This window comes from Oncorhynchus keta, chromosome 32 (genome assembly GCF_023373465.1).
Source record: "Oncorhynchus keta strain PuntledgeMale-10-30-2019 chromosome 32, Oket_V2, whole genome shotgun sequence".
NCBI lineage: Eukaryota > Metazoa > Chordata > Actinopteri > Salmoniformes > Salmonidae > Oncorhynchus > Oncorhynchus keta.
In genome coordinates, this window is record NC_068452.1 from 7,485,941 (window position 1) to 7,512,627 (window position 26,687).

General features: G+C 44.4%; 2 protein-coding genes across 4 annotated transcripts; one reads left to right on the forward strand and one right to left on the reverse strand.

Moving 5' to 3' along the window:
• Positions 1-15,105, forward strand: LOC118364970 (E3 ubiquitin/ISG15 ligase TRIM25). Of its 2 annotated transcripts, XM_052490617.1 has the most exons (11): positions 1-135; positions 2,332-3,042; positions 3,990-4,085; positions 4,298-4,531; positions 4,703-4,871; positions 8,045-8,089; positions 8,313-8,423; positions 8,967-9,017; positions 9,504-9,623; positions 11,226-11,285; positions 12,043-15,105. In XM_052490617.1, the coding sequence occupies exons 2-11, from the start codon at positions 2,434-2,436 to the stop codon at positions 12,573-12,575; spliced, it is 2,028 nt and encodes a 675-aa protein (XP_052346577.1). In that variant the 5' UTR covers positions 1-135; positions 2,332-2,433; the 3' UTR covers positions 12,576-15,105. The 2 variants fall into 2 exon arrangements, with proteins under 2 accessions (XP_052346577.1, XP_035602709.1); XM_035746816.2 differs by lacking the exon at positions 8,967-9,017.
• On the reverse strand, positions 14,908-26,253 carry LOC118364971 (diacylglycerol kinase epsilon). 2 transcript variants are annotated; one of them, XM_035746817.2, is made up of 11 exons: positions 25,198-26,253; positions 24,695-24,878; positions 24,412-24,531; positions 23,957-24,100; positions 23,473-23,630; positions 23,120-23,168; positions 22,537-22,650; positions 22,103-22,174; positions 21,664-21,791; positions 18,613-18,724; positions 14,908-18,232 (listed from the first exon to the last, which is right to left on the reverse strand). In XM_035746817.2, exons 1-11 carry the CDS (start codon positions 25,647-25,649, stop codon positions 18,011-18,013), a joined length of 1,755 nt encoding a protein of 584 aa, XP_035602710.1. In that variant the 5' UTR covers positions 25,650-26,253; the 3' UTR covers positions 14,908-18,010. The 2 variants fall into 2 exon arrangements, with proteins under 2 accessions (XP_035602710.1, XP_035602711.1); XM_035746818.2 differs by having other exon boundaries at positions 24,719-24,878; positions 25,198-26,252.
• Positions 26,254-26,687: the final 434 nt, after the last annotated feature.

A 26,687-nucleotide genomic window follows, 5' to 3' on the forward strand; every position in this document is an offset into this window, starting at 1 on the left:
TGCACCATAACGTTGGATGCCAACTGCGGATAAACTCCACCGAAGAAGAATCCACAGACAGCTTCTCAGATCTTGGACAAGTCAGGGGACGTACGTAGAATACGTTTGTCAGCTGTCAGTGCACTTTACAGCCTGGTAAGTTTGATTACGTTGGCTACTTTACTTAAAATATTTTACATGTTCATGAACATAAAAAAATTTAAAAAATCATGAAGGCCTAATAGACATACAGCTGGCCACTTCACTCAAGAAAATAATGTAATAACACAACATCTAATTTCTCTATCCAAAAGAGGGAAACGGTAAGGTTAGAATCAAAATAAAGTAGATAATGACTTCGCGCAACGATAGTATCTTCAAAACCTAAATATTTAATATATATGCACCACGGAAGCAAAGACTGTAAATAAGTTTCGTTTCGCCAGAGTGACGCACTGAAACTAGAATACCATTCTAATAGCGACAGGATTTTCTTTCAAAATAAGAGTCTCCCTGCAAGGATAAGGAATGCTTTGTGACTATCCTTTTGTTTCACACTAGTTACGTACAACTGTTTCTCAAAGCATTGCAACCACCTTGGAAAAATCACCTATTTTTTTTAAATCATTCATTATTTATACCAGCATTTAATTTGAAAGTTTACAAATTGTTAATGTTAATACAAAGTGTTGCTGGCCTTTTACTCCACATTGGCCACAATGCAACAAAAACATTTTAAATATTTGTAATTTTTATTTAACCGTTATTTAACTAGGCAAGTCATTTACAACGACCGCCTACCCTATATACACTGAATTACATACTGGTTTATAGAGAAAAAACAACTATTATTTGTGCCGGTGTTCCCCAAGTTTTCACAATCATTGTAAAGCCATAGTTATGTTTTTGCAACCTGTGTGAAATGGCTAGGTAGTTAGTCGTGCTTGCTTGTGGCGTTTCAATCAGTGACGTCGTGCCCTCAGACCTTGAAGTAGTTATTTCCCTTGGAAGTAGTTATTTCCCTTGGAAGTAGTCATTTCCCTTGGAAGTAGTTATTTCCCTTGGAAGTAGTTATTTCCCTTGGAAGTAGTCATTTCCCTTGGAAGTAGTCATTTCCCTTGGAAGTAGTTATTTCCCTTGGAAGTAGTCATTTCCCTTGGAAGTAGTTATTTCCTTGGAAGTAGTCATTTCCCTTGGAAGTAGTCATTTCCCGTGGAAGTAGTCATTTCCCTTGGAAGTAGTCATTTCCCTTGGAAGTAGTCATTTCCCTTGGAAGTAGTTATTTCCCTTGGAAGTAGTTATTTCCCTTGGAAGTAGTTATTTCCCTTGCTCCGCAAGGGCCACAGCTTTTCTGGAGCGATTGGAAAGGGGCCGAAGCAATACACTGACAGTAATTTCTGAAGATTATTTATTTAATGTGATTTGTGATTAATTTAACGAATTAAACAAATCTGTCCAAGATTTTAAGGTCAACCCTGTTACGTTAACTGAACTCGCATTTTAATATTGTGAAGCTATTTCTGTAAAACATCTAATAGTCAAATCAGTGTAAAAGCAGGTGAGCTGGTTCTACTCTTTTTGCCCATTTTCTGGTGTTCTGTGTTGGAAAACTGAGCGGATTGAGAATAACATCAATCCTGCTACTTTATTTCTGGTCAACCCTGTTTATTTATGGTCAACGTTCAACCCTGCTACTTTATTTATGGTCATCCCTGCTACTTTGTTTATGGTCAACCCTGCTACTTTATTTATGGTCAACCATGCTACTTTATTTATGGTCAACCCTGCTACTTTATTTATGGTCAACCCTGTTACTTTATTTATGGTCAACCCTGCTACTTTATTTATGGTCAACCCTGCTACTTTATTTATGGTCAACCCTGTTACTTTATTTATGGTCAACCCTGTTACTTTATTTATTGTCAGCCCTGCTACTTTATTTATGGTCAACCCTGCTACTTTATTTATGGTCAACCCTGCTACTTTATTTATGGTCAACCCTGCTACTTTATTTATGGTCAACCATGCTACTTTATTTGTCACCCCCCAAAAATATTTAAGGGATTGGGATTTTGAAATGTTTTATTAAGTTTAACATGTGCGTTTTGACATTCAGCTAAATAAACTTTTTTCCCAAAAAGTTGCACTATTCCAAAGGCACCTAATTGGTGGAGCTACCCCAATATTGTGAACATACCAATAGCTATACCAAGTGGTCTTCATTTTTTTTTACACTTAAAAAAAATACTTTGCATATAAGCACCATGTAAATGGCAATTGATTACAATGTAATATCTTTAGAATGAGTTATCAACATTGCAATGTTTTGAAATGTGAGCTTTTATTTTGAAGGTTTCCATACAAAGGTGACGTCATCATTTCTGCTGTTGGCAGAATAGTAGTTTAAACAGAACACTCACAGACAACACAGCAGCAGACAGTTGTAGTTCCATCATGGCGGAGGATATGTTTTCCCTCATGAGTCTCGAAGACGAACTGAGCTGTAGCATCTGCCTCTGTGCTTTCGACTGTCCGGTGACAATTCCATGTGGACACAACTTTTGCCAAGAGTGTCTCCTAGAAACATGGAAAGACAACTACAGCTGTCCACAATGCCGGACCCACTTCACCACCAAACCAGAGCTGAAGAAGAACACAGTTCTCAGCACTGTTGTGGAAACGTTCAAAATGAAGTCGAAAAAAAGCGACCTCCCCAGTGAGGTGGGCGACTTAATCATGTGGGATGCAGTCAAGATGGTGTCCAAAGAGGTGGCTATCTTGTGCGACACCTGTATGGAAGCCAAAGCATTCAAGACCTGCCTCACCTGTATGGCGTCGTTCTGCCTTGAGCACGTGAGGCCTCATCATGAGAACCCAGTGTTTGGCGCGCATCAGCTGAACGAGCCTCTGGGCGACCTGCGCGACCGTATCTGCACCGACCACCACAAGCTGATGGAGTTCTACTGTGTCCAACATGGCCGCTGTATCTGTGGTGTCTGTCTGCAGCAGGTGCATAAAGGCTGTACCTTCTCCAGCCCTGATGAACAACGGGCACTGCAAGAGGTAAGTTCACAATAGATGTTAATAAACCCCATCCACAGTCAGGCATACAGTAGTGTTGTGCCAGCCCATTGCCCCCATGTAGTGCATTACAACTGTCTAGATGACTGGACTTTTTTATAACGGGAAAGGGGATAGACCAGAGCCTGTCGTTTTAATGGGAGCAAATGAATCATAGTGGGCAGAGCCAAGCACGAGCTAGTGAGATCCTATTGGCTTATTCTGGCATTTATTTGCATATTTCCGTTATGGAACGCCTACTCTGAAGTGTATGTACAAGAACTCAATTCGCCCTTGCACTCCTAAACAATGTCGTTTTAAGAAACTTTGGCAAAGGTTAGTCTACAAAACCCAGTTCACTGTTACAGATTCTAGTTTTGGAAACGGATAACTGAATGTTGGCCAAAATCCTTCAACCACTGCCGGCCCCTGGGCTTCCTCTCATCACAATATTTGGTAGTGAGTGGAAACTAACCAGATGTTTCACATTTATACATCTGGTGAAATACCTAGCATACTGTTCTGTTGGGATACCTAGTCAGTTGCGCAACAATGCGTTCAACCGAAATGTGTCTTCCGCATTTATCCCAACCCCTCTGAATCAGAGAGGTGCAAGGGGCTGCCTTAATCCATGTTCATGCCATCAGCACCCGGGGAGCAGTTGTTAGGGGTTAACTGCCTTGCTCAAGGGCAGAACGGCAGATTTTTCCACCTTTCCGGCACGGGGATTCAAACCACCTTTTGGTTACTGGACCAAAGCTCTTAACCGCTAGGCTACAGGCGTAAGGTCACTGGTTCAAGCCTCAGTACTGACTGTTTACCCTATTTAGCTACAGAAGTGATGTCATTGATCAAATCACTAATCCTAAAAGAAAACAAAAGTTAACCCATCTTAAGAGTTAGAAATGTTTTATTTGGTTGAAGATGATATTCATTCATGTCTCATTCAGTCTGATTTGAGGGGCAAGTTGAGTCTGCTGGATGGAAAGATTGACAAGAACCAGACTGTCATCTCTCAGATGAATGACCAGCAGAGCAAGTTGAAGGTGAGCTACCATTTTTTTTTAAACAAAGGACTCAAGAAAATATCTTTAACTACTGTATTCACTAGCAAGTAATCAATATACAAAGCAGTTTGAAAGCTTTGAGCACGTGGAAAGACTAAATATCGAACACCCACACAGTAAGAGCTGTGTGATATGCTGTGCGAGAGATCAATTTGAGAACTCCACGTATACCGTGTGTCCGTTTCCTCCAGGACTCTGCAGCCAGCAGGAAGAGAGCTCTGGAGGACGAGTACCGCCAAATCCGGGAGCTGCTGGACCGTGACGAGCGTGAGGCTCTGAACACCGTGGACCGCGAGCAGGAGAGCGCTCAGACCAAACTCCAGAACCTCATAAAGAAGTTCAACCAGAACATTGCGAAGCTTAGTGCGGCAAAAGATGGCGTCGACAGCCTGCTCAGTCAGACTCAGACTGTGGCTTTCCTACAGGTGAGTCCGGGTGGCTTTGGTGAACTGCTCGCACTCAGGTGATGAGAAACCTTGCCTGAAAGCAGAAGACTTGCGTCAGCTCCCGGCCTTAGCTCAGTGGGCTAATAGTCTTGAAATTATAATATTGACTATAATATATCTGGTTGGTTTTTACCTTTTCCTTTGGGACAGGCCTCAGTTGACATGCCGGCAGCGGTGGCCTTTGACCCCCATACCCCGAAGGTCAACCTGGACTCTAGGGCCGTGGCAGCCTGGCTTGCCTACTCTGCAGTCCTGAGGGAGCATCTCACACATGTACTGAAACAGCCTGTAGAGGCCAGACTGCAGATACTCAAACCAGGTGTGTGTGTGTATACAAGTGTATGAAACATGCTTATGGGCGCCATTTGTATGATGCCTTGTGATATTGAATTTAATTCCAGAACTTTGCATGGACATGTTCGACAATGGTGATTTTTTTACATTGGAGAGCAATAAGGGATCAAACATGAGTCCAATCAAACAATAATTCACAATCCAACATCTCATCCCTCAAATTGGTTACCAATCTGGTGTTGTGAGGCGTTTGCTTTCCAGATTCCAAGCATTATACTTAGAATACCTAAGTGAAATAGTCACCACTAGCCGGCCTCCGCCCAGTACCCTGCCCTGAACTTTAGTCATTGTTACTAGACGGCTACCACCCAGTACTCAACCCTGCTGCCCTATTTACATAGTCATTGAATACTGGTCACTTTAATAATGTTTACTTACTGTTTTACCCACTTCATATGTATATACTGTAGTCAAGGCCTGTCGTATTTAACTACGGCTTTAAATCCAATTTCTATTCATAATGTGTATACACACCATCATATACATAGTGTACAAACCATTAAGAACACCTGTTTTTTCCATGAGACTGACCAGGTAAATCCAGATTAAAACTATGATCCCTTATTGATGCCACTTGTTAAATCCACTTCAAATCAGTGTAGATGGGGGGGTACACTGGGATTTTGAAGCCTTGAGACAATTGAGGCGTGGATTGTGTATGTGTGCCATTCAGAGGGTGATTGGGCAAGAGAAAATATTTATGTGCCTTTGGTAGTAGGTTCCAGGCGCACAGATTTTAGTGTCAAGAACTGCAACGCTGCTGGGTTTTTCACACGCAGCAGTTTCCCATGTGTATCAAGAATGGTCCCCCACCCAAAGATTCAATGATTATGAAATCTTGCTATTATCAAAAGTATCAACAGTAGTAGATGTAGGCTACCGTTAATCATTGCCATTTCCCCATTAATCTATAATCTTTGGTTATGGTAATTTCCATTTATTCAATGTATTAATATGGCATAGCGTTCTCATTCTCGTAGTGTACAGGTTGTTTGGAGAGCTCAAACTGTCTAATATTTATCATAGAAAGAATGTAACCATCTATATTTCCTAATCTAATGTTTTGCTTATAGTTAATCTAGCATTTTACCAGAGAGAAAAGAGGCTACACATCAGAGCGCTGTCTGTTGATAGAAAGCCAGTTTGTGAATTCTCATCCGAGTGGAGAAGTGCAACTGAAGCAAAAACTAACCGCAACATTTAAACGAGGCTACAAAGAAAACGAATGGGACTGTAGCGACTGTGTTGACTTCTAAATCGGGGGTGTGAACTAGATTTCTATTCAAGCGGTGATCGACATGGTAATGGCTCTATAGTGTTGGAGAAAAGTTGAGAAAACTGACCCTCCGTTACATCGTGACGTGTCATATCGTAACGTACAGCACGCATAAAGCAACTATTTCTGTCTTACAATCTCTCTACACCAGGTGTAGCACTTCTCTCATCCTTTAAAAACAAGAAATGGACAGTGACAGGGGTAAGGGGGGGATACCTAGTATTTTTTTTGCGTCATCATTGCATGTGATCATCATTCTCAAAGCCGCTGTTGACTTCTAAGATCACTTTATCACCGCCCTAAAAACCCGATTCAAATTCGACACAAACGTTCAAATAGGTATGTAATGACACATTATATAAACTCTTTATAGTGTTTTATTTACATTTTAGAGGCGATAAGGTGATAAGTTGGACAGATCGAGTGGGAAAAAAGCAATTTTCCCACACGACATCTCTCCTTCTCACTATCACGCATTAGTTTCACTTCCCCACCCGCCATTTTTAAAAAGACCCGACGGGGCTCATTACCTTCTTGAATCATGCAGAAACGGGCAGCGTGGAGGTCATGTAATTGATTCTGTTGGAAAGTGGAGAAATTGTGCTTTACAATGGTATTGACATTACAGTTGATCTGGAAGTATTACGTTTTTAGGGTGCTAAAATAAGGCCAATTGTACGGACCAAGGCGGCGTACGAGTTTGTTACAACTAGATCATGACAAATCACATGCTTATCAAGCACAAAGAAATGTTCTCGGGCGCTGGACAAGCATCAGCAGACATCTCGCATTTTGTCTTTTGCCACTGCAAAGCACAGCTGTGACGCCACCAGAGCCGAGCATGTAAAAGCGTCTGCTTGCTTCCCAGGCGAAACAGTACGGTGCATATTATTGAGTTTGTGCATATTATTGTGACGTTTTTGTTAGTTTTGGACTTTGTTGAGATTTTTTTCCGGCTGTTCGGGTACACAAAAAATGTTCTGGAGGCAAGCTGAAGTTCGGAGCTGAAGTCACGCCCCTTCAGTGATTGGTCAACAGTAGGGATTCTTCAATAAAGTCTGTCATTCAAGGAGACACGACTCTTTCATGCACATTTTTTCGTTGTAAAAAGAACTGCACAGAACATCTTAGTTAGATGTAAAACTGCTTGACTAAGATTGTCGGCAAAAACTCATGTCATTAATTTTGACGGTATTTTAGATGAATTCGGACTATTTTGAGGAAGTGTATACTGGCTACAGCGTCTCAAAATGGACAAACAGTACTATTGCCGCTTTTTTTCCCTCTCATTTTTCAAGCACACTCGTTCGTTTAGGCTAGCCAAGGTTGGCTAGGCGCAAGCCTAACTAACTGACGCCTTAACATAGCTCATTATGGTTTCAATGAATGGCAATCGAGCAATTAGAACTTATCTGTAATGGTTATGATAAGTTATGCATGGTTGCGTGCTGTTGGCATAGACAAATGCACACATTTTCCAGTGTGTTCCATTTATTAAAATTTTTTCATTAGAGCACTCAAATTATTGCGAGTACTAGAACAGTAAAATGTCACACGCCCATCCCTATTGTAGAGTCCATGCCCCGACGAATTGAGGCTGTTCTGAGGGCAAAGGGTGGGTGCCACTCAATATTAGGAAGGTGTTCTTAATGTTTTATACACTCAGTGTATACATTTATTTTCCGCACTTTGACATTGCTTGTTCTAAAATTTCTTAATTCATTTTGTTTTTGGGAGAGAGATTTGGGTGTATTGTTATTACTGCACTGCTGGAGCTAGGAACATAAGCCTTTCGCTACACCCGCAATAACACCTGCTAAATATGTGTACATTACCAATAAAATGTGATTTCTTCCCAACAGCTGAGAGGTTTGCTCCTCCTCTGCTGCCAAACTTCTATGAAATGGGTGAGTGCCGATACGCCCTCGTCTTTATAATAACTACATAACTCCTGCATACAGTAGCGGTTGTAACCTCCCAGAAAGGTATGGCTTTTGTCCGGCTAAATGGTACAGCCACAATAGTTTGTGAAATAAGTAATAGACTCATAGCCTAATCACGACCTTGGGCACTGTATTTATTTGGGTACAGTGTGACACTATCTAAAGTTTCATCTGGTCTTTGTTTCAGGAGGCATGCCACCACAAGGTCACCCGAGAATGCCTCGATCCCACAGCCCAGGAGCTCCCCTCAGGGCAAACCAGAGGAAGAAGCCTCCACAAGATTCAAACCGAGAGAGAAGTAGGCTATTACATGATGGGTTGTTGTGGCCTTGTAGCCTGATAAAGATGGCCTTTTTTTAGTGTCTAGGTACATTCTACCAAGACACTACATTGAACCATTCAACAAACATAGAATACGATGCACCGACTCGGTCTCTCCATTTCCTTATCAGACCAGACAAAAACAGGACAAAAACAGCTCGTTCTATTCAGTCAGAAACATCTGTGACATGAAGGGTTCAAAAACCGAGTGGCAGATCATTGTTATACTGTCAATTTATTTTACCTTTATTTAACTAGGCAAGTCAGTTAAGAACAAATTCTTATTTTCAATGACGGCCTAGGAACAGTGGGTTAACTGCCTGTTCAGGGGCAGATTTGTACCTTGTCAGCTCGGGGGTTTGAACTTGCAACCTTGCGGTTACTAGTCCAACACTCTAACCACTAGGCTACCCTGCCGACTTACTGACAATTATACCACTCTATTTACACCTCTGAAGGGTCAACTATGACCCAGAGTTACTTTTTTGATCCTAGTCTCTCAACCATTTCTCCCTTTCAGAGTCAGACAAGAAACGAGATCACAAGGAAGGGAAAGAACATAAGGCTGACAGTGAGAACAGATTTTTCAGTGTTTTTCTGTGTGTTTACTTCAAATACTGCCAAGCTCCAGATAACAGGTGTGCTGTGCACGACATGTTTTTTTGTTTATGATCCGGTTTAACAGGCTGTTCAGTCTGTTTTGCAAACCTTAGTTGGAGAGAGCGCTTAAAGGGATATTTTGTCAAATAAGCAAATGTTGGCTAGATGCTCCCATAGACTTCCAGACATTGTGCTACTATTAGTTAGCAATCGCGTTAGAAACTACCTTCAACTTCCTTCAAACTGCATGCAGACACTAATATGGTATCAATGAGTTCATCGGACTCTGGGTAAGTAAAAAATAAATAAAAGGGGGCTTAATTGCCAAAAAGTCCAACTATCCCTTTAACCTACACGCTGTAGGCAGCAGCTGACTCATACAATATTGTGTAAAAGTACTGCCTGCAATCATTGGATATGAAAATATATTCTAAATGAGTTGTTTGTCTTCCCTCAGAAAATCCCCAAAAGCCACCTAATGCTCCCAGAGAGTTCGCCACTCCTGTTCCACACACACCAAGGGACCACCCCAGAGGACAATCGGCAGAACCCAGACCCAGGAACAGGGAGGACCCAGGTAGAACTGTTGTTCATGCAAAACAAACATCTATACACTGGGGAAATGTTGCTTAAAACGATATCCTCTGCTCGAGCAGCTGAATTCCATAAGTGAGCCTCCAATGACAAATTTGAATGCAATTCTGGATACTTGTCGCAACTTTGTGGGGGGTATTCCAGAGAGATGGTTTTACATATTTAGGATTCCCTAAAAATATCCCGCTTCTCTTAACCATATGAGGGAGTACGTGATTTCTTGGTTCCAGAACGTCTGCTTCTCGTTTAAGTAATTATGCTAAGTGATTTGCAGATTGGTTGATCCGACAACTGGCACGCAAACATTCAAAAATTGGCCTCGTGTCGATGACAGAAATAAACGACAGCTATGGATTCAAAAAGACAGAGCCCAACATTTCACAAGTTTAGAACAAGAAACTATTGTAAACATACAACGAACATGTTCACATATTTACCAAAAATGTAATACAGCTACCGCTGCAACAGCCTGGCAGAAAATTGCAGACCGAGTAAATGCTTAAGTGAAGCGGCCCAATTCCAATATCTAATAGGCCTAGCTTACACACATGGGTGACTAGTGATAACGCTTTCACTTTATGAGCACTGTCATTGCAACTCTGGTGATATTCGTGTCACGGCTATGGCCTAATAAGTCAATTGTAGTAGCCCATGTCACAATTGCAATGGTGGGCCCATTCCATAGCCTATATAGGATGAATCATTCATGGAGTGCGTTTCACGACAACATGGGCAACAATGTGTTCTATGTTAAGTTGTAACACCAGTGACGTTTGCAAAATCTGCGGGATGAATTAGGCTATTTATCACTTTTCATCGTGTTGCTTAGGTTTATTCATTTAGCGATTAGCAAAACATCGCAGCCTACTGTACCTGCAAGACTGTTAAAGACCTCCTTGATTATATGGACCGCTTGATGGGCAGGGAATGTAACAAAGACATTAACAACAACAAAAAATCTCTAATGCAAGACGGGCTCTTCTTACGGCTCTACGCACAGTTGCCTTACCAAATCGTTCAGCGTCATCCTCGTTGTACAGGAAACTTCCAGAGGCCAAACGATTGCTACGTAATACAGAGTTTGTAGGCCTATGTCAGTTAAGGCGAAACTACGTTGGATTGCATTGGCTATGTACGGGTTGGGTAAATTGGCCAGATATTGATTGTGCGGAATAGGTTCCACAAAAAAAAACCTCTGAATGATTTCAAGGATCTAGTCGAGGTCCAATAGTTTGTTCCCTTCGTTGTTTGCCGTGCGTTACAAAGGCTCTGATGTCGATTGTGTTTTCCGCAAAGGGACAGGCCATAGTGACGGACAACAATCTGATTGGCGGAGAAGCCCCGTCTTTATTCACCAGGACAGGCTAAGATCAAGTTAACCTCTGAAGGTAGCAGGTTTGCTTCCGAGCATTCGTTGCTATGGTCGATCAGGCTATAGGTCGAGCTCTCTTTCTGGAACCGGAAATCCGGAGTTAGTTTGACAGATCTCGCCAACTCCCTAATCCGGCTTTCTGGACCACCCCTCCGGTTGATCAAAGTCACCTATGCACTCTACTAAACTAATGTCATGGTGTTTCTCTTACAGGACAACCAAGTGTTCTCCCAAGTATCACGTCTGCAGCAAAACGAAATGACCTTCTGCAATGTAAGTTCACAAGTGGTTTACCGCAACCGCGTAGCAAACCGACTCTGGCTCAGTCTAGGGAGGCTAGGACAGGCTATACGTGTGCCAGAAGATACCGACCCTACCGTTGCGCTTGTTTACACTGAGCTGCACTGGGGCCGGAACTCAATCATGGTTACATTAAGACACCGTGGAGCCGGCGTGAGATATGGGAAGGAAAACGTACCTCGATGCAGGGATGGGATATGCCACTGTGCTCCTTTTATCCACGCTGCTCCATCGGAATCTTCTGGCAAGTCTGTAACCTCTGAGTGTGCGTTCAACATAAGTCAACAGGGTGTTGTGAATGTCTCGAGGGGAGACGGCTCATGGTGGTTGTTGTCGCTCATATGATGACAAGTATAACAATATACAGAAAGGCATGCCAAACAAAAAAGTCTCAAACACTCAGCAGGAGATCCCCATTGGCTTGGGATGCTACTCTTGATCCGCTTCTAAGATTGTTGCAGTAATTGCCAGTCAATCACTCGCACCTGTGAGCAATTACACAATCCTTAACCCTGCTGGTACTCCTAACATCTGGCCTGGCAGCTGCTGCCAGCCGTGGAGGGATGTCTGTAGTGGAAATAGACTCTGTGGTCTAACCACGTATCTCCCTGTATTCCTAACACTAGCTTGAAAACAAGTACTGCATTCTGAAGGAACTTTTAGAAAAGTGTGTGCAATGGGTGTGTTTGTGTGCGAGAGAGAATCTTACCTCCTGTTTCTCCCTCACCAGATGGCACGGTTCTCACCTTTGACCTCAAAACAGCCCACAAGCGCATCTGCCTCACAGAGAACATGACCGTGGCCTCTGTGTCAGACGAGCCCACCCCTTACCCCGATGGCCCCGCCCGTTTCTCCGTCTGCAGCCAGGTGCTCACTTCCAAGGGCTTCTCCCGCGGCCGCCACTACTGGGAGGTCAAGATGAGCAGCAACAACTTCACCGGCATCGGCCTGGCCTACAACAGCATCGACCGGAAGGGTCCGGCTAGCCGGCTGGGGCGTAACGCCCAGTCCTGGTGCGTGGAGTGGTTCAACGTCAAGCTGTCGGCCTGGCACGCCAGCAGTGAGACTGTACTGCAGAACCCGAATCCGACCCGCGTCGGCGTGCTGCTGGATTGCGAGGAGGGAACGGCCACTTTCTATAACGTACAGGACCGGGCATACCCGTTCCATACGTTTGTGTTCCAGTTCGCCGAGGCAGTGTACCCGGCGTTCTGGCTCTTCTCCAGCGGCTCGTCTGTTAGCCTGTGCAAGCTGCAGTCTTGAGAAGTTAACACACAGACACACATTCTTCTCCCTCGCAAATAATTAGAATATACAGCATCTGGGTCAATAAATGACTTAATCATACTGATATTGGGAACTTGTATCTTAAAGGTTATTATTTGGTTGTGGTCACTGACTATAGTCATAATGCAGTGTAGGTCATATCATTTTGGACTTTGGTCTCTTGTAACTGCAGCAACCTCTAAACAGGCAGCATTTGTTAATCAGTAACTAATGAAAACTAAGCACTTGCTTACGGGTAAAGGAACATTACAAATTATTATACAATATTATTGTATTGTCAAAAGCATGATTGACATCCTTACTACCTTTTTGTTTTACTACTGTTGTGATGTCAGCAGCATGCCGTGAAAGGAATTTAAGCCGATTTATTCCTTAATGGTTCATCAGACATAGCGAGTTACATTGGCTGGATAGAAGGAATCAGCTGACATTGTGACCATTCATGTCTGATTCGCAAGGGGTTACGTGACGTGCTATAGGCAAACACGACTTACAAACAGAACTACTAAGTGGTATTTGAACCAGGCGAATGAGTTCTTTCTCCGGCTCTGCAGTCCTGGCTAAATGTCTTGATCATCCAGTTTATTTACAGATACATTTAAGTGGTCTGTGGGTTTACAGCCTGTTTTATCAGAGCTTATGATCTCTTGGTGTGGGTCTTGGCAGTACACAGTAATCACATGTAATATACACAAAACGACTTGAATAAACATGTATGTTATCTGCTATATGTGAACGGTACCACAACGTTCAGAAGGCCATGTACTGGCACACCTACGCAAGAGTGTGGATGGCTTTTGCTGGTTGTCAGGCATCCCGCATTAGGGAATGTCATGTCCAATAACACCACTGGATATAGAGAATCAATGAATCGAACAGAAAAGCATCCACATTATTCTTGATACCCTCAAAGGAAAAGTGGGTATCGTTCACTTTTTTTCTTGATCTAATACATTTCGCTACGGTGTTTCACATAGAGCCTGGAAGTGAAGGGGTTTCCGCATGGTGCAGTGTGAGGATGTGCTGAAAGCGCTTCCTGACACTGCTACTACAGGCTTGATAGAACCTAGCCTGGTTGCCAGATCTGCATTTGTTTTAGAATTACAGTGAACAGGGCAGAGGAGTTGGTTGATCTGGCAACCAGCCTAGATAGACCCAGCCTGGCCCATAAGAACAAGCAGAGGTCATTTGGACCCTGTGAACAGGAGTTGTTCCAACTCTGTGGGTTTTGTAAATAGTGATGATTTTTTGGCTGGGGGTTTTCCTGTCTATGTGACCAGACAAAAGAAAAACTCTGGGCCCAAGTTATAGCTAATTTAGCTATAGCCCATAGCTAGGGCCTTCTCATGTCCTAGAAGGGTACGTATCTGTAGCACAGTGATGGTCTGTTAGTGTTAGTTTGGACATCTGTGGGTGTCACATTGTCTGTAACGTGGGCACATGCTTTTCATAATTCATGCCTCTGATATTGTGGATTGGAACTTTTCCATTTATGGACATACTGCCATTGCTACGATCGGAGAGCAAGTTGAGAATAGCATGTGATGGATTAGTTTTGCTTTGCAAAGCCCTGTGCCAAATGAATAGTTGGTGTCATTACCTTCTCCCGCTATAGAAACACTAGTTTTCCTGATTTAAGGGATTTCGACTGTTAGTGGAATGAAGGCAAGCTGATATTTAAGGAAAAGATTAATTCATTTGCTGGATTTAAGCCATTATTGCCACTGGCTTTATAAGAGATCCCCAAAGGTTTGGACAAAGTCTGAACGACTCGCGTACACAACACCAGATAGAGCAAAAATCTGAGGGCCATTGTCATGGTCCTTGTGTGTCAGCACGTTATCCTCTCTGTCCATTCCTTCCATCTTATAAGCTCGGTTCTTAATTAATGTGCTGATGGTGTACTTCGTGTTGGTTTGGTTTACCGACTTTGTTTGATCGAGTCTCGTTTCACTGAAAAGTATATTTGAAATGGTTGGTCGTGTTTTAAAGGGTAAGGTATTGATTCTGTTTGTGTATAAGGGGTTTAATCTGGTTAAAGACAACTTGATAATGTCCCCTCGTGATTTACTATTATAAGCTATTTTGTGCTAATGTATTCCTCCAAAAATGTATCACATACAAATACATATAGTTACTAATGAGTGGTGGTTGTGGCTTATTTGTTCCACATATCTAGACACATATATACTGCATTTGGGGATTACATTACTTCAAACTGCTCAGTAGACTTACCGCAAGTGCATGGGAAGAAAAACCACTATTGCTTTTCATATTATATACATGTAAAACAATGACATTCATCATATATATGAAAATATTTATTGTTGGTGTTTCCAAATCCTAATTTACATTGCTTATTACATGATCCGTTTCAACATCTGTAGTAGCAAATTCAGTAAAGCCGATTTTATTTTCATCTTTATGTCTCTTAAATGTTCCTCTGTTTTTTTAATTGCTTTAAAGTGATTCATTGTTTGCTTACAATAAAAGTAATTGATCCATCTCTCGATCCATCTTTTCTTTTTAAATGGCCATGAAGCAGGTGGCAAATTTCGTGCCAATTCGATGGGAGAGAAAATGGGAGTCATATGCATTCTATTCTATTATGCCAGTAAAGTGCTGTTATGACTAAGTGATTTCTTTGACACTTCCCACAGCAATCTTGTGCATTTTATGTAGTGGTTTGACTGCAAAAACTAGATGTGTAGCTAAATATATCTCCAAATATACTGTACCTTGTGGTACGCTGTAAATGTACCCAAATCTTTACAGGAAAATGTATCAGCAATAGACTATCACAGGTCTCCTTCCATCGTTGGGTGTAGACATAATGACATGTACATAAACGACCAAGACTACGATTATCCATTACCATTCAATATCTGAAGACAATCTAATTGAGAACATTCGGTGGCATACAGTACATGCTCTTCGACAAAACACATGGAATGAGGCTATTTCTCCAGCAATGCATTGACATTTCTAAAAAACCTCACAGCCTATAAAGTACCACAGTATGAGTGATAATACCCATAAAACCTAGCAGTCACATTCCTATGGAGGATTTTTTTTAGAAACATTTAAAATAAGGGGCTGTGTTTCTTGTAGGCTTACCCTGGCGTGATGTTTCGATAACCAGGGAAATCTCTCTAGTAAAAGGTGACCTTAATAAATATATTTGCCTGTATTTACTCCCCTAGCGATGACGTGCAGGAGCTTGCGGGGATTTGTAGTTTTGCATTTCCACTTTGATGCTAATTAGCATTTTCAAATCTAAGAGTACATGGAGCTGAATATATTGATAAGTCACCTTGTCCGAGAGAGTTCAATGATTATAAAAACGTCACGCCAGGGTTAGCCTACACGAAACACAGCCCTCAAGTGTTTTTAAAATAGGAGAGCTGAATGGTGGAAAAACTATTGGAACCATTTCCCGGTTTGACCGCTAGGTTTTATGGGTATTATGACACCTCCAGTGTGGGGCTCTATACCCATTAAACTCAACTCTGGACATTGAAGCCAGTTCCACTGCATTTTTTTCATTGTTCCCCTCTAATCAGGGACTGATTTAGACCTGGGACACCAGGTGTGTGCAAATCATCAGGTAGAACAGAAAACCAGCAGGCTCCGGACATCATAGGGTAAGAGTTGAGTACCCCTGACCTATACTGTTTGAAATAACATTTCCGTCCACAGTTAAGATGCTCAGACCTGTTTCTAGAACATTCAGGTTTGTTGTAAACATACAGTAGAAGCGCAGATACACATCAAATGGGTGTCCTCAAGCAACGAGACGATTGCCCAAGGGCTTAACACACACAAAGGGAATGTAAGCACTTATATATCACAAGCATAGGCATTATATTGATAACTATGGACCTCCGAAGCATTAGGTTAACATTGACAATCCTCCCATTGTACAGTTGATGCCACTGGTTGGCTCTGGCTTAATCTCTTAAGCGCCGAGACTTTTAGGAGACCTTCCAGGTCATATTTTTTTTTGCAGTCACGCTGCACAGATGATTAGGAGTGCTGATCTAGGATCAGTTTTCCCTTATAGCTCACACTGAATGAGCTTATATGGACAGGGGGGGTCCCTGGTAGAACCAATCTGATTGCTGTGTTAACAGTTCTGTTCTACTGCATGTGATTTGAAATAGAATGGCAAACGCAGTGATCAGACTGGTTCCACGGGCTTAGGGACCTGCAGAAGTGCTTAGGAACCAGGTGCGCAGCGTGACTGCATAAGAGTCAACCTGGAACACCCCCTATAACTTTATTATGGCTGTAACAAACCTGATATCATCTCAACTTTGAACCTTGACCTCACTAAAATGACAAAAACAATCTGACATTCTTGAAAGGTGACAGAGATTCAGAAAAACCCCAATCACAGATCATTAAAACATTCCGAGGTAATAAACATTGACAGTCGACACACCATAGAAATAGAATGGCTAGATGCTCACCTATTTCCATGTGACAGACATAGGGTGTCACCTAGCGGTTGTCTAGTGCTAAGCAGCATGAAGACATTAAAAAGTGTTTGAAATAAACAATCTTTCCATCGTAGACAACATTAACAAAATAGATACAGACAGTGTAATACAACTATACCTATGAACACTTTGAGCAGTTGTAACTCAGTTTTGAGGGATGGTACAATTCTAACTATATCCTATGGAGTAATTCCTACAGTGCAACAAGAAGTATCCAACACAAAGAGGTCTAATTTAAGAAAAGGACAAAAATATTGCAACAAAAAAAAAAGTAGGAGCACGCTGACAGTAGATTATAGTGGTAGACATTTTGTTTCCAAAAATTACAAGGTCGAAATGAAAAAAATAACTGTGATTAAATCCTTCATAAGCAACGGATATTTCACTAGGAATGGTTAACTAGGAATCCTAATAAACTCATTATAAGAAGCATAGTCAAGTAACATTTTCTCGAGACTTAGTAACCACTAACTAGTGTCTGCCCAATACAGGACATATAATAGGGGATTTGGCCAACATGGCAGTAACAGTGCATCATCACGAAATACAGAGTTAACCAAACAAACGTCCAGTGATTGACTTACTAATATAAATATATATTCTATCATAGGAGTACGAGTGTCGAGGTCAATGCTTGCTCCTGAGTCAGGGACACACGGGGTCCATGTTGGGAAACACTGCCAAACTGTTATAACTATAGAGCTATTATAACTATGGAACAAGGGATCAGTGGAAATACACCATTCTCCACTGAAACATCTGCCTCCTTTACCCAGACAGGAATATGCCTGAGCTCTCACTTATATAATCTGGGGAGTGTGCAAGCGTGGCATTAGGTCATCAGCATTTACTATAAACAAACAAGAGGAGGGGTATGGATGAAACATTGAGGAGGTGGAACTTGGGGGCTCAGGCACGAGCAGAGGCGGGACCTGCTGGCTTGGGAGAGTCATGGGGGGCGGAGCTCTCAGCCTCGGAGGTGCTGGATTCGTCGTCGTCGTCGTCCGTCTGCTCGGCGCTGTGGTAGAGCATGAAGGCCTGGGTCTTGTGGGTGATGGTGATGGTGCACGGGCCCTGGGCCCACGGCTCCCCGTCCACCTGCATGGGCATCCGGGACGTCTTCAGCACCAGCTACAGAGAGATAGGAAGGGAGAGGTGGTAAGAGAGATGGGCGGAGAAAAGGGAAGAGGGAAAGAGGTGAGAGAAGGTTCTTTTTTTCCCTTTTTCTTTTTACTTTGAAAGAGCTGAACAGTGATGAGCAGAGTAAAAGCACATTGACATTCACTGTACATGTACTAACCACATTTAAAGACAAAACTTGCAAATTGCTCCGTTACTTACAGAAGATGGCCATTCAAACGGGTACCGTATCTATTCAGCTCAGTTCAAAATGAACCAGGAAGTAAACACAGAATACACCAGTCCAGTACACCACTGCTGTCCTCTCACACTGTGGAGATAAAACAGTAAGTGGTGGTGATGATGATGATGGAATGGTGCCGTAACCTCACCCTGACTGTGTGGGCCTGACCCAGCCGCACCGGGTTGGCCATCTTGACTTGGATCTGAGCACAGTGGAAGGAGCCAAACACACCCACCACCTCCAGCAGCCCGTCATCCAGCCTGGGAGAGAGGACAGGAGAAAAACACTTAGAAAACAACATAGAAAAGCTTTACAGAGCATTCATAAGCCCTAGATATATGCTTCACAAATCACCCTTTAGATCGCATGACATTAGCTTATCAATGACTTCCGAAGCATCTCTAAAAAGGCCTAATGTAGAGTTTATGAAGGCGTCAGCTTGATGTCTTGATAAGCTCCTTTCCTGAGGACGGCTCACCTCTCACAGTTCTGGGCGACTTTAACCTCCCCACGTCTACCTTTGACTCATTCCTCTCTGCCTCCTTCTTTCCACTCCTCTCCTCTTTTGACCTCACCCTCTCACCTTCCCCCCCTACTCACAAGGCAGGCAATACGCTCGACCTCATCTTTACTAGATGCTGTTCTTCCACTAACCTCATTGCAACTCCCCTCCAAGTCTCCGACCACTACCTTGTATCCTTTTCCCTCTCGCTCTCATCCAACACTTCCCACACTGCCCCTACTCGGATGGTATCGCGCCGTCCCAACCTTCACCTCTCTCTCCCCCGCTACTCTCTCCTCTTCCATCCTATCATCTCTTCCCTCTGCTCAAACCTTCTCCAACCTATCTCCTGATTCTGCCTCCTCAACCCTCCTCTCCTCCCTTTCTGCATCCTTTGACTCTCTATGTCCCCTATCTTCCAGGCCGGCTCGGTCCTCCCCTCCCGCTCCGTGGCTCGACGACTCATTGCGAGCTCACAGAACAGGGCTCCGGGCAGCCGAGCGGAAATGGAGGAAAACTCACCTCCCTGCGGACCTGGCATCCTTTCGCTCCCTCCTCTCTACATTTTCCTCCTCTGTCTCTGCTGCTAAAGCCACTTTCTACCACTCTAAATTCCAAGCATCTGCCTCTAACCCTAGGAAGCTCTTTGCCACCTTCTCCTCCCTCCTGAATCCTCCTCCTCCTCCTCCCCCTCCTCCTCCCTCTCTGCAGATGACTTCGTCAACCATTTTGAAAAGAAGGTCGACGAAATCCGATCCTCGTTTGCTAAGTCAAACGACACCGCTGGTTCTGCTCACACTGCCCTACCCTGTGCTCTGACCTCTTTCTCCCCTCTCTCTCCAGATGAAATCTCGCGTCTTGTGACGGCCGGCCGCCCAACAACCTGCCCGCTCGACCCTATCCCCTCCTCTCTTCTCCAGACCATTTCCGGAGACCTTCTCCCTTACCTCACCTCGCTCATCAACTCATCCCTGACCGCTGGCTACGTCCCTTCCGTCTTCAAGAGAGCGAGAGTTGCACCCCTTCTGAAAAAACCTACACTCGATCCCTCCGATGTCAACAACTACAGACCAGTATCCCTTCTTTCTTTTCTCTCCAAAACTCTTGAACGTGCCATCCTTGGCCAGCTCTCCCGCTATCTCTCTCAGAATGACCTTCTTGATCCAAATCAGTCAGGTTTCAAGACTAGTCATTCAACTGAGACTGCTCTTCTCTGTATCACGGAGGCGCTCCGCACTGCTAAAGCTAACTCTCTCTCCTCTGCTCTCATCCTTCTAGACCTATCGGCTGCCTTCGATACTGTGAACCATCAGATCCTCCTCTCCACCCTCTCCGAGTTGGGCATCTCCGGCGCGGCCCACGCTTGGATTGCGTCCTACCTGACAGGTCGCTCCTACCAGGTGGCGTGGCGAGAATCTGTCTCCTCACCACGCGCTCTCACCACTGGTGTCCCCCAGGGCTCTGTTCTAGGCCCTCTCCTATTCTCGCTATACACCAAGTCACTTGGCTCTGTCATAACCTCACATGGTCTCTCCTATCATTGCTATGCAGACGACACACAATTAATCTTCTCCTTTCCCCCTTCTGATGACCAGGTGGCAAATCGCATCTCTGCATGTCTGGCAGACATATCAGTGTGGATGACGGATCACCACCTCAAGCTGAACCTCGGCAAGACGGAGCTGCTCTTCCTCCCGGGGAAGGACTGCCCGTTCGTTCCATGATCTCGCCATCACGGTTGACAACTCCATTGTGTCCTCCTCCCAGAGCGCTAAGAACCTTGGCGTGATCCTGGACAACACCCTGTCGTTCTCAACTAACATCAAGGCGGTGGCCCGTTCCTGTAGGTTCATGCTCTACAACATCCGCAGAGTACGACCCTGCCTCACACAGGAAGCGGCGCAGGTCCTAATCCAGGCACTTGTCATCTCCCGTCTGGATTACTGCAACTCGCTGTTGGCTGGGCTCCCTGCCTGTGCCATTAAACCCCTACAACTCATCCAGAACGCCGCAGCCCGTCTGGTGTTCAACCTTCCCAAGTTCTCTCACGTCACCCCGCTCCTCCGCTCTCTCCACTGGCTTCCAGTTGAAGCTCACATCCGCTACAAGACCATGGTGCTTGCCTACGGAGCTGTGAGGGGAACGGCACCTCAGTACCTCCAGGCTCTGATCAGGCCCTACACCCAAACAAGGGCACTGCGTTCATCCACCTCTGGCCTGCTTGCCTCCCTACCACTGAGGAAGTACAGTTCCCGCTCAGCCCAGTGAAAACTGTTCGCTGCTCTGGCTCCTCAATGGTGGAACACACTCCCTCACGACGCCAGGACAGCGGAGTCAATCACCACCTTCCGGAGACACCTGAAACCCCACCTCTTTAAGGAATACCTAGGATAGGATAAAGTAATCCTTCTCACCCCCCTTAAAAGATTTAGATGCACAATTGTAAAGTGGCTGTTCCACTGGATGTCATAAGGTGAATGCACCAATTTGTAAGTCGCTCTGGATAAGAGCGTCTGCTAAATGACTTAAATGTAAATGCGTCACAAAAAAAAAGGACAATGTGATCTTTAGTTATCCTTTCAGTGATAATACACAAGCAACTTTTCAATGGACATAGTCTGATGGTAGGGCTTATGAGGCCTTTATTGTTTCCATTTCTGCAGTGTCTAAAGTCCTGTGTGAGCCAGTGGTGCTCACCGCGTAGGGGGGTAGGGCTCGTCCCCCATGCCCTCCCACAGACGACAGCCTCCGCCCCAGTAGCCGATGTTACACACGATGATGCCCTCCAGACTGGGCAAGGCCACCCTCTCTCCATCCAGCTCCAACTGTGGGAGCACACACACACAAACAAGCACACACACACAATACTATTAAATTATATGAGTATCAGCTAGTTCAAGGAGGCATCCAAGGATTATACAACGCACAAAGAATGCTCGAGTTCATTTTAAGTTTGTGACATTTACCAAGGCAACGGAACATTCTATTAAATTCTCCCAGGGGCATAGAGGTGAAAGAGGGCACAACAGACATGAGAGTCGTTCCCTGAGGCCACAATGCGTGTGCCTGCGTGTGTGTTGTTTTTGTGTGTCTGCGTGTGTGTTTGTGTCTGCGTCTGTCTCCTTGCATGCCTTACCTCAATCCTCTTATCCAGGTCTTTGCATTCTTGAACTAAGCAATCTTTGGTGCCATACATAAAATATACAGCCTAGAAGGAAAGGCAACAGTTTGACCAGTATAAATGGGGAAAGCAATAGGACACGCGTTATCAAAAGTAGGTCACGTTTAAACGGATTCAAATATATATGTTTTAAATTTTCACCCAAATAACCACTCTTAGACTATTCTGAATCAGCCATTTACATAACCAACCAACCACATAATTAATATTCAGTAAGTAAAAGCATTTCCAAATGTATTTGACTAAGAGAGAAAAGTAGCATTCAAGCATTTCTTTTCCAAATTGAGGTGTCGACCATTACACTCAAGCAACCATCCTGTATGTAAATTCAACCAAGACATTTGCATATGTTTGTTAACATTTTCAGATGCGTCTTCGGGCCGACTGACCTTGTTGATGATGCGGCTGGAGAAGAAGGAGGGGGTCTTCTCACGGTGGGTGTGGAAGTTGAGCGCCATCAGAGCATCTGGGCCCACTGAGAAATAGTTATTCATGGACAGGACCTGATGAGGATAGGACACACGAGTTAAGAGGTCCTTCAGTGAGCAAATCAAGGTTATAAACAGTGAATAATCAATCACGTAGGCTATTCCAGTGAGCAGGATTATTAAGTTAACCAGCTGACGTTGACAAACAACCATTTAACTTGTTTTTCTGATGAATTAAAAACGTGTATATTGGTGGTTGTTTGTCAAGGTAATTGTACCTTGTCAATTTTAAGTAATTTTTCTTAAAAATAAGTTATTTCAAGCAATTTTGGACAGTTAGCTGGCTTACTAATTGATACAGCCCCATGTTTGCAATGGATCGCTTGGTTGGAGCATGGTTCTGTCAGTGGAAACAACAGTTACAGGTGTGATTCCTGTATGGGCCACACACCGAATACAGTACGTGTTGCTGAATTCTATCAGAATGCAGGGCAAACGGACAAGATCAAAAGAGGCTAGCGAGAGAGGGTGAAACGCAACTCACCTTTGGCTTACGAAAGTAGAGCCCCTTTGAGGCTACCTGAACTTTCCACCTGTTAGGACAATGAAGATCATACTGGATCATTTACAACCATGTTACAACACAAATTGAACTAGGGATATTGAGGGTGGCAGCATTAGCACAGAAGGCTACGTTACATGAGCTTTGTAGCATTAGCACAGAAGGCTACAGTACTTGGATTTCGTAGTATTATAAGCCGTTGCTTGAGCTTCATAGCATTAGCACAGGAGGCTACATGACTTGCGCTTCGTAGCATTAGCACAGCAGGCTACGTGACTTGGGTTACGTAGCATTAGCACAGGAGGCTACACAACTTCCTCTGGCTCTCCACTGACCTGTCCATCTTGACCACCTCTGCTTCGAGGATGTTCCGGAGCACCTGCTCCACAGGGATCTCCCCGGCGTAGCCCGACCCCCAGCCCAGGGAGTTGGACAGGTCGTTCCCCGTACCGAGGGGCAGGATCATCACCCTGGGGATGAACTGATCTTGGCCCTGGAGACCAATACACACACGCGCATGTGAAGCAGACGTCAGTGTGCTGCTAACACATCTTCCTCCACTGTCCCTATACCGGGCTCAAACACACGTGACCGCCCTCCGTTACAATGTACCAACCGTTTGAGCTAAACATCTATAGTGATTAGATGCAAATGTGATTCCAATGGAACATGCACGCCATCTAAAGACGTCTTATTCAATAATAACCAACAACAGTAGTTACAGCAACGTTAGTTACAACAGTCTCTTGGCATAGAGCTGCACGACTCATTTGCTCCTGCCCATTGTCATGCGACGCATGTAGAAACACAGTCCTTCACCTTGAGCTTCATGGTGTCGATGGCATCCAGCACCCAGCCCACGGTTCCGTCCCCCCCACACACCAGCACCCTCACACTGCCTGGAGGCAGCAGGGTGCACAGCTGCAGGGCCTTAGAGGGAGGCAGCTCTGACAGGTCAAACACCTGAGAGGGGAGGAGAGAGGAAAGGAGAAGAGAATAGGAGAGCGGAAAAGAGGAAAGTGGAAGAGGGAAGGAGAGAGGAAAGGAAAGGAGAGAGGAAAGGAGATAAGGAGAGGATAGCAGACAGAAAAGGGATGATATGGGAGGAAACAAAGGGGAAACGGTGGATAGGAGGGGAGATGTTTATGCATCCCACCATCACCGTGCCACCTCCACAATCACTTTAACTCGAAAGAGTGCTTATTGTGCGCCAGTTCAATTTGACCTAGACATCTTAACAATTCCATAATATGCTACACAGAGGACTGACTGACCTGGACAGGGTTGAGGATGGTGCGGAACTCTCCAAGCAGAGCCTCCCCCATGTTGTTCCCACTGCGAGTGTTGGCCAGGACCAGCACGGGAGTCCAGCCGCTCCCGCAGGCAGATGCCAGCTAGACACACACACACACAGTTAAAATTAAAGTAAACAAAACCTGTTTCAAGCCACAACCCAGTCTTCTAACCTGACTCAAGAGGGACTGGTAGTTGCTAGTAATGCAACCAAACAGTCGGTTCCAATCCACCATTTGGGACACCCTAACCCCAGACACTGACCCCTCCCTGGGTGTGACCTATGACCTTGCTGTACTCATCGGGGTGCCTGCGGCGGAGCTTGTTGACGTGGTGGAGGTAGTGAGGGGGGATGATGAGGCTGCGGAACTCGCCCAGCTCACAGCGCTCCCCGTCCGACAGGCTGAGCTTGCAGTCGTCGTGCACCGTGGTCTGACACCACACACACCTGCCAAGGGACAAACACACACCCATCAAGCACAATTTAAGAGTTCACTGTAATGTCAAGGCAAAAGATGGACAGTGAGCTGGTTAAGAATTGCACATGAAAGGAAAAGGACATGATATTAATTCCTGTCAATTTGCAAATAAAGCAACGACAGCTTCCCCCATGATTGAAAAAGTACAATATAGCACCCTCTCCATCTTTCGTGCCAGAACCATAAGACATAAAAGTTAACGCCTTTGCATCCCGCTGGACTTCACTCTGATTAATGTGGCATACAAAAACTCACACAAATGACAGCCTAGAAGCAAAGTAATATTACCTAAAGTCACACAGCTTCGGTTGGTTCCCACATTGCTCCTTGCAGACCGCACATACACTGCATAGAGGGACGTTTCCCCGGACCCAGCGGTGCGCCAGTGTCCCATCCGTTCGGGACGGAGCCATGATCTCTTTGCACACAAGGCTCCGGTCGGCGCGACGCAGGCATGTCTCGTCGGCGCACACTCCGCAGCAGTCGCAGACCGCCCCTTGTAGAATGTGTTGTTGGCATACACAGCAATAGGTGGGCTTGTTGAACAGGTCGGTGCAGTGCCAACCGTGCTTGCTCTTGCGGAAGAAGTCTTTCATGTGTATTTTCCGTTTGGAGCGTTGGACACTGCACCACAAAGTAATGATCACGGGCACTACGACAGCAAGAGTGGTCCAAAACAGGAGTGTCCACTCTTCCCGTGACGATAGGTCGCGGTTTCCCTCGTCCCCCTCCATAGACATTCGAGGAAGGTGGTTGGTATTAACGCGAATAAACTAATCAAATCATGGAATATCACGAGAATTCACAAATATAAACATTGTGCGCAAGTCGCGCGCATCATGATGTCCATGCAATAGCTACGAGAAAATGGCAACCTTCTCGTGTTGCGAAATAACGCACAAAACAATGCTTGAGCGAGATTGTAAACATTGGCTACCGTACATTTTTGGGGGGCAAAAATACGTAGCTAGACGACGACCACCAACATTTGGAATATTAGCATACTGTTCTTGTTATCGGAAGTTATGCTAGCTATAGTTACTGGGCACCTGATGTGCTCCTTACCTACCCAGCAGTGACTACATTAGAAACTGATAATCCATCGTCTGTAAAAAAAATAAAAATTAAAAAACACGAAACGCATGTCCAGGAATTTCTAATATTAAAGGTTGCATTGACATGACAGCTTCATTACTATATCAATAACAGGACTAAACAATAGATTCATCGATAAAACATATGTCCCATTTGCAAACAGTGGCCTTCCCACCTAATGGCCGTGTTCAAGCGCGTCAAAACCGTGTTGTATCATGGGTACATTTTGACTGACTGATCTGCAAATAATATTGAGCAGTTATTTACATAGAGATAGATATAGGACTCATCTTTGTCTCTATGCCATTATAGTGTATGTGACATGGCCAGCGCCATTGAGGCTATCTCCATTTTAAAGTAGTCCATGTTCTTCTTCCCGATTGGCTGATCCCTCCCGATGACCCGGTTGGACATGACTCCAAAAGGGTCACCAGGGGGGATGAGCCAATGAAGTCCCACCCAGTTGACTACATTAAAATGGTGGAAACCCTCAATGGCGCTGCCTATGCTTAATAGCCTTTTGGCCACTAGAGGCCCCTATCATTCTCTATGGCTATTTATGCTGCAATGTGATTTGTAGATCAGTCATTTTCGACTCTCCTGCAATGTTGAACGCCCTCATTATCAATAGTGTCGTTCGTTTTAATTGGCCAATATGCTAACGAAACCATGACGTACATTTT

What these genes read in the sequence shown, in the direction of transcription:
- LOC118364971 (XM_035746817.2), bottom strand. Translation starts at nt 25,649, where the DNA reads ATGTCTATGGAGGGGGACGAGGGAAACCGCGACCTATCGTCACGGGAA. An exon ending in TCGACACCATGAAGCTCAAG is followed by an intron (nt 23,631 to 23,956) that starts GTGAAGGACTGT and finishes ATTGGTCTCCAG; the next exon opens with GGCCAAGATCAGTTCATCCC. An exon ending in TCTACTTTCGTAAGCCAAAG is followed by an intron (nt 22,651 to 23,119) that starts GTGAGTTGCGTT and finishes TATCCTCATCAG; the next exon opens with GTCCTGTCCATGAATAACTA.
- LOC118364970 (XM_052490617.1), top strand. Translation starts at nt 2,434, where the DNA reads ATGGCGGAGGATATGTTTTCCCTCATGAGTCTCGAAGACGAACTGAGC. An exon ending in AACAACGGGCACTGCAAGAG is followed by an intron (nt 3,043 to 3,989) that starts GTAAGTTCACAA and finishes TGTCTCATTCAG; the next exon opens with TCTGATTTGAGGGGCAAGTT. An exon ending in CAGGAACAGGGAGGACCCAG is followed by an intron (nt 9,624 to 11,225) that starts GTAGAACTGTTG and finishes TTTCTCTTACAG; the next exon opens with GACAACCAAGTGTTCTCCCA.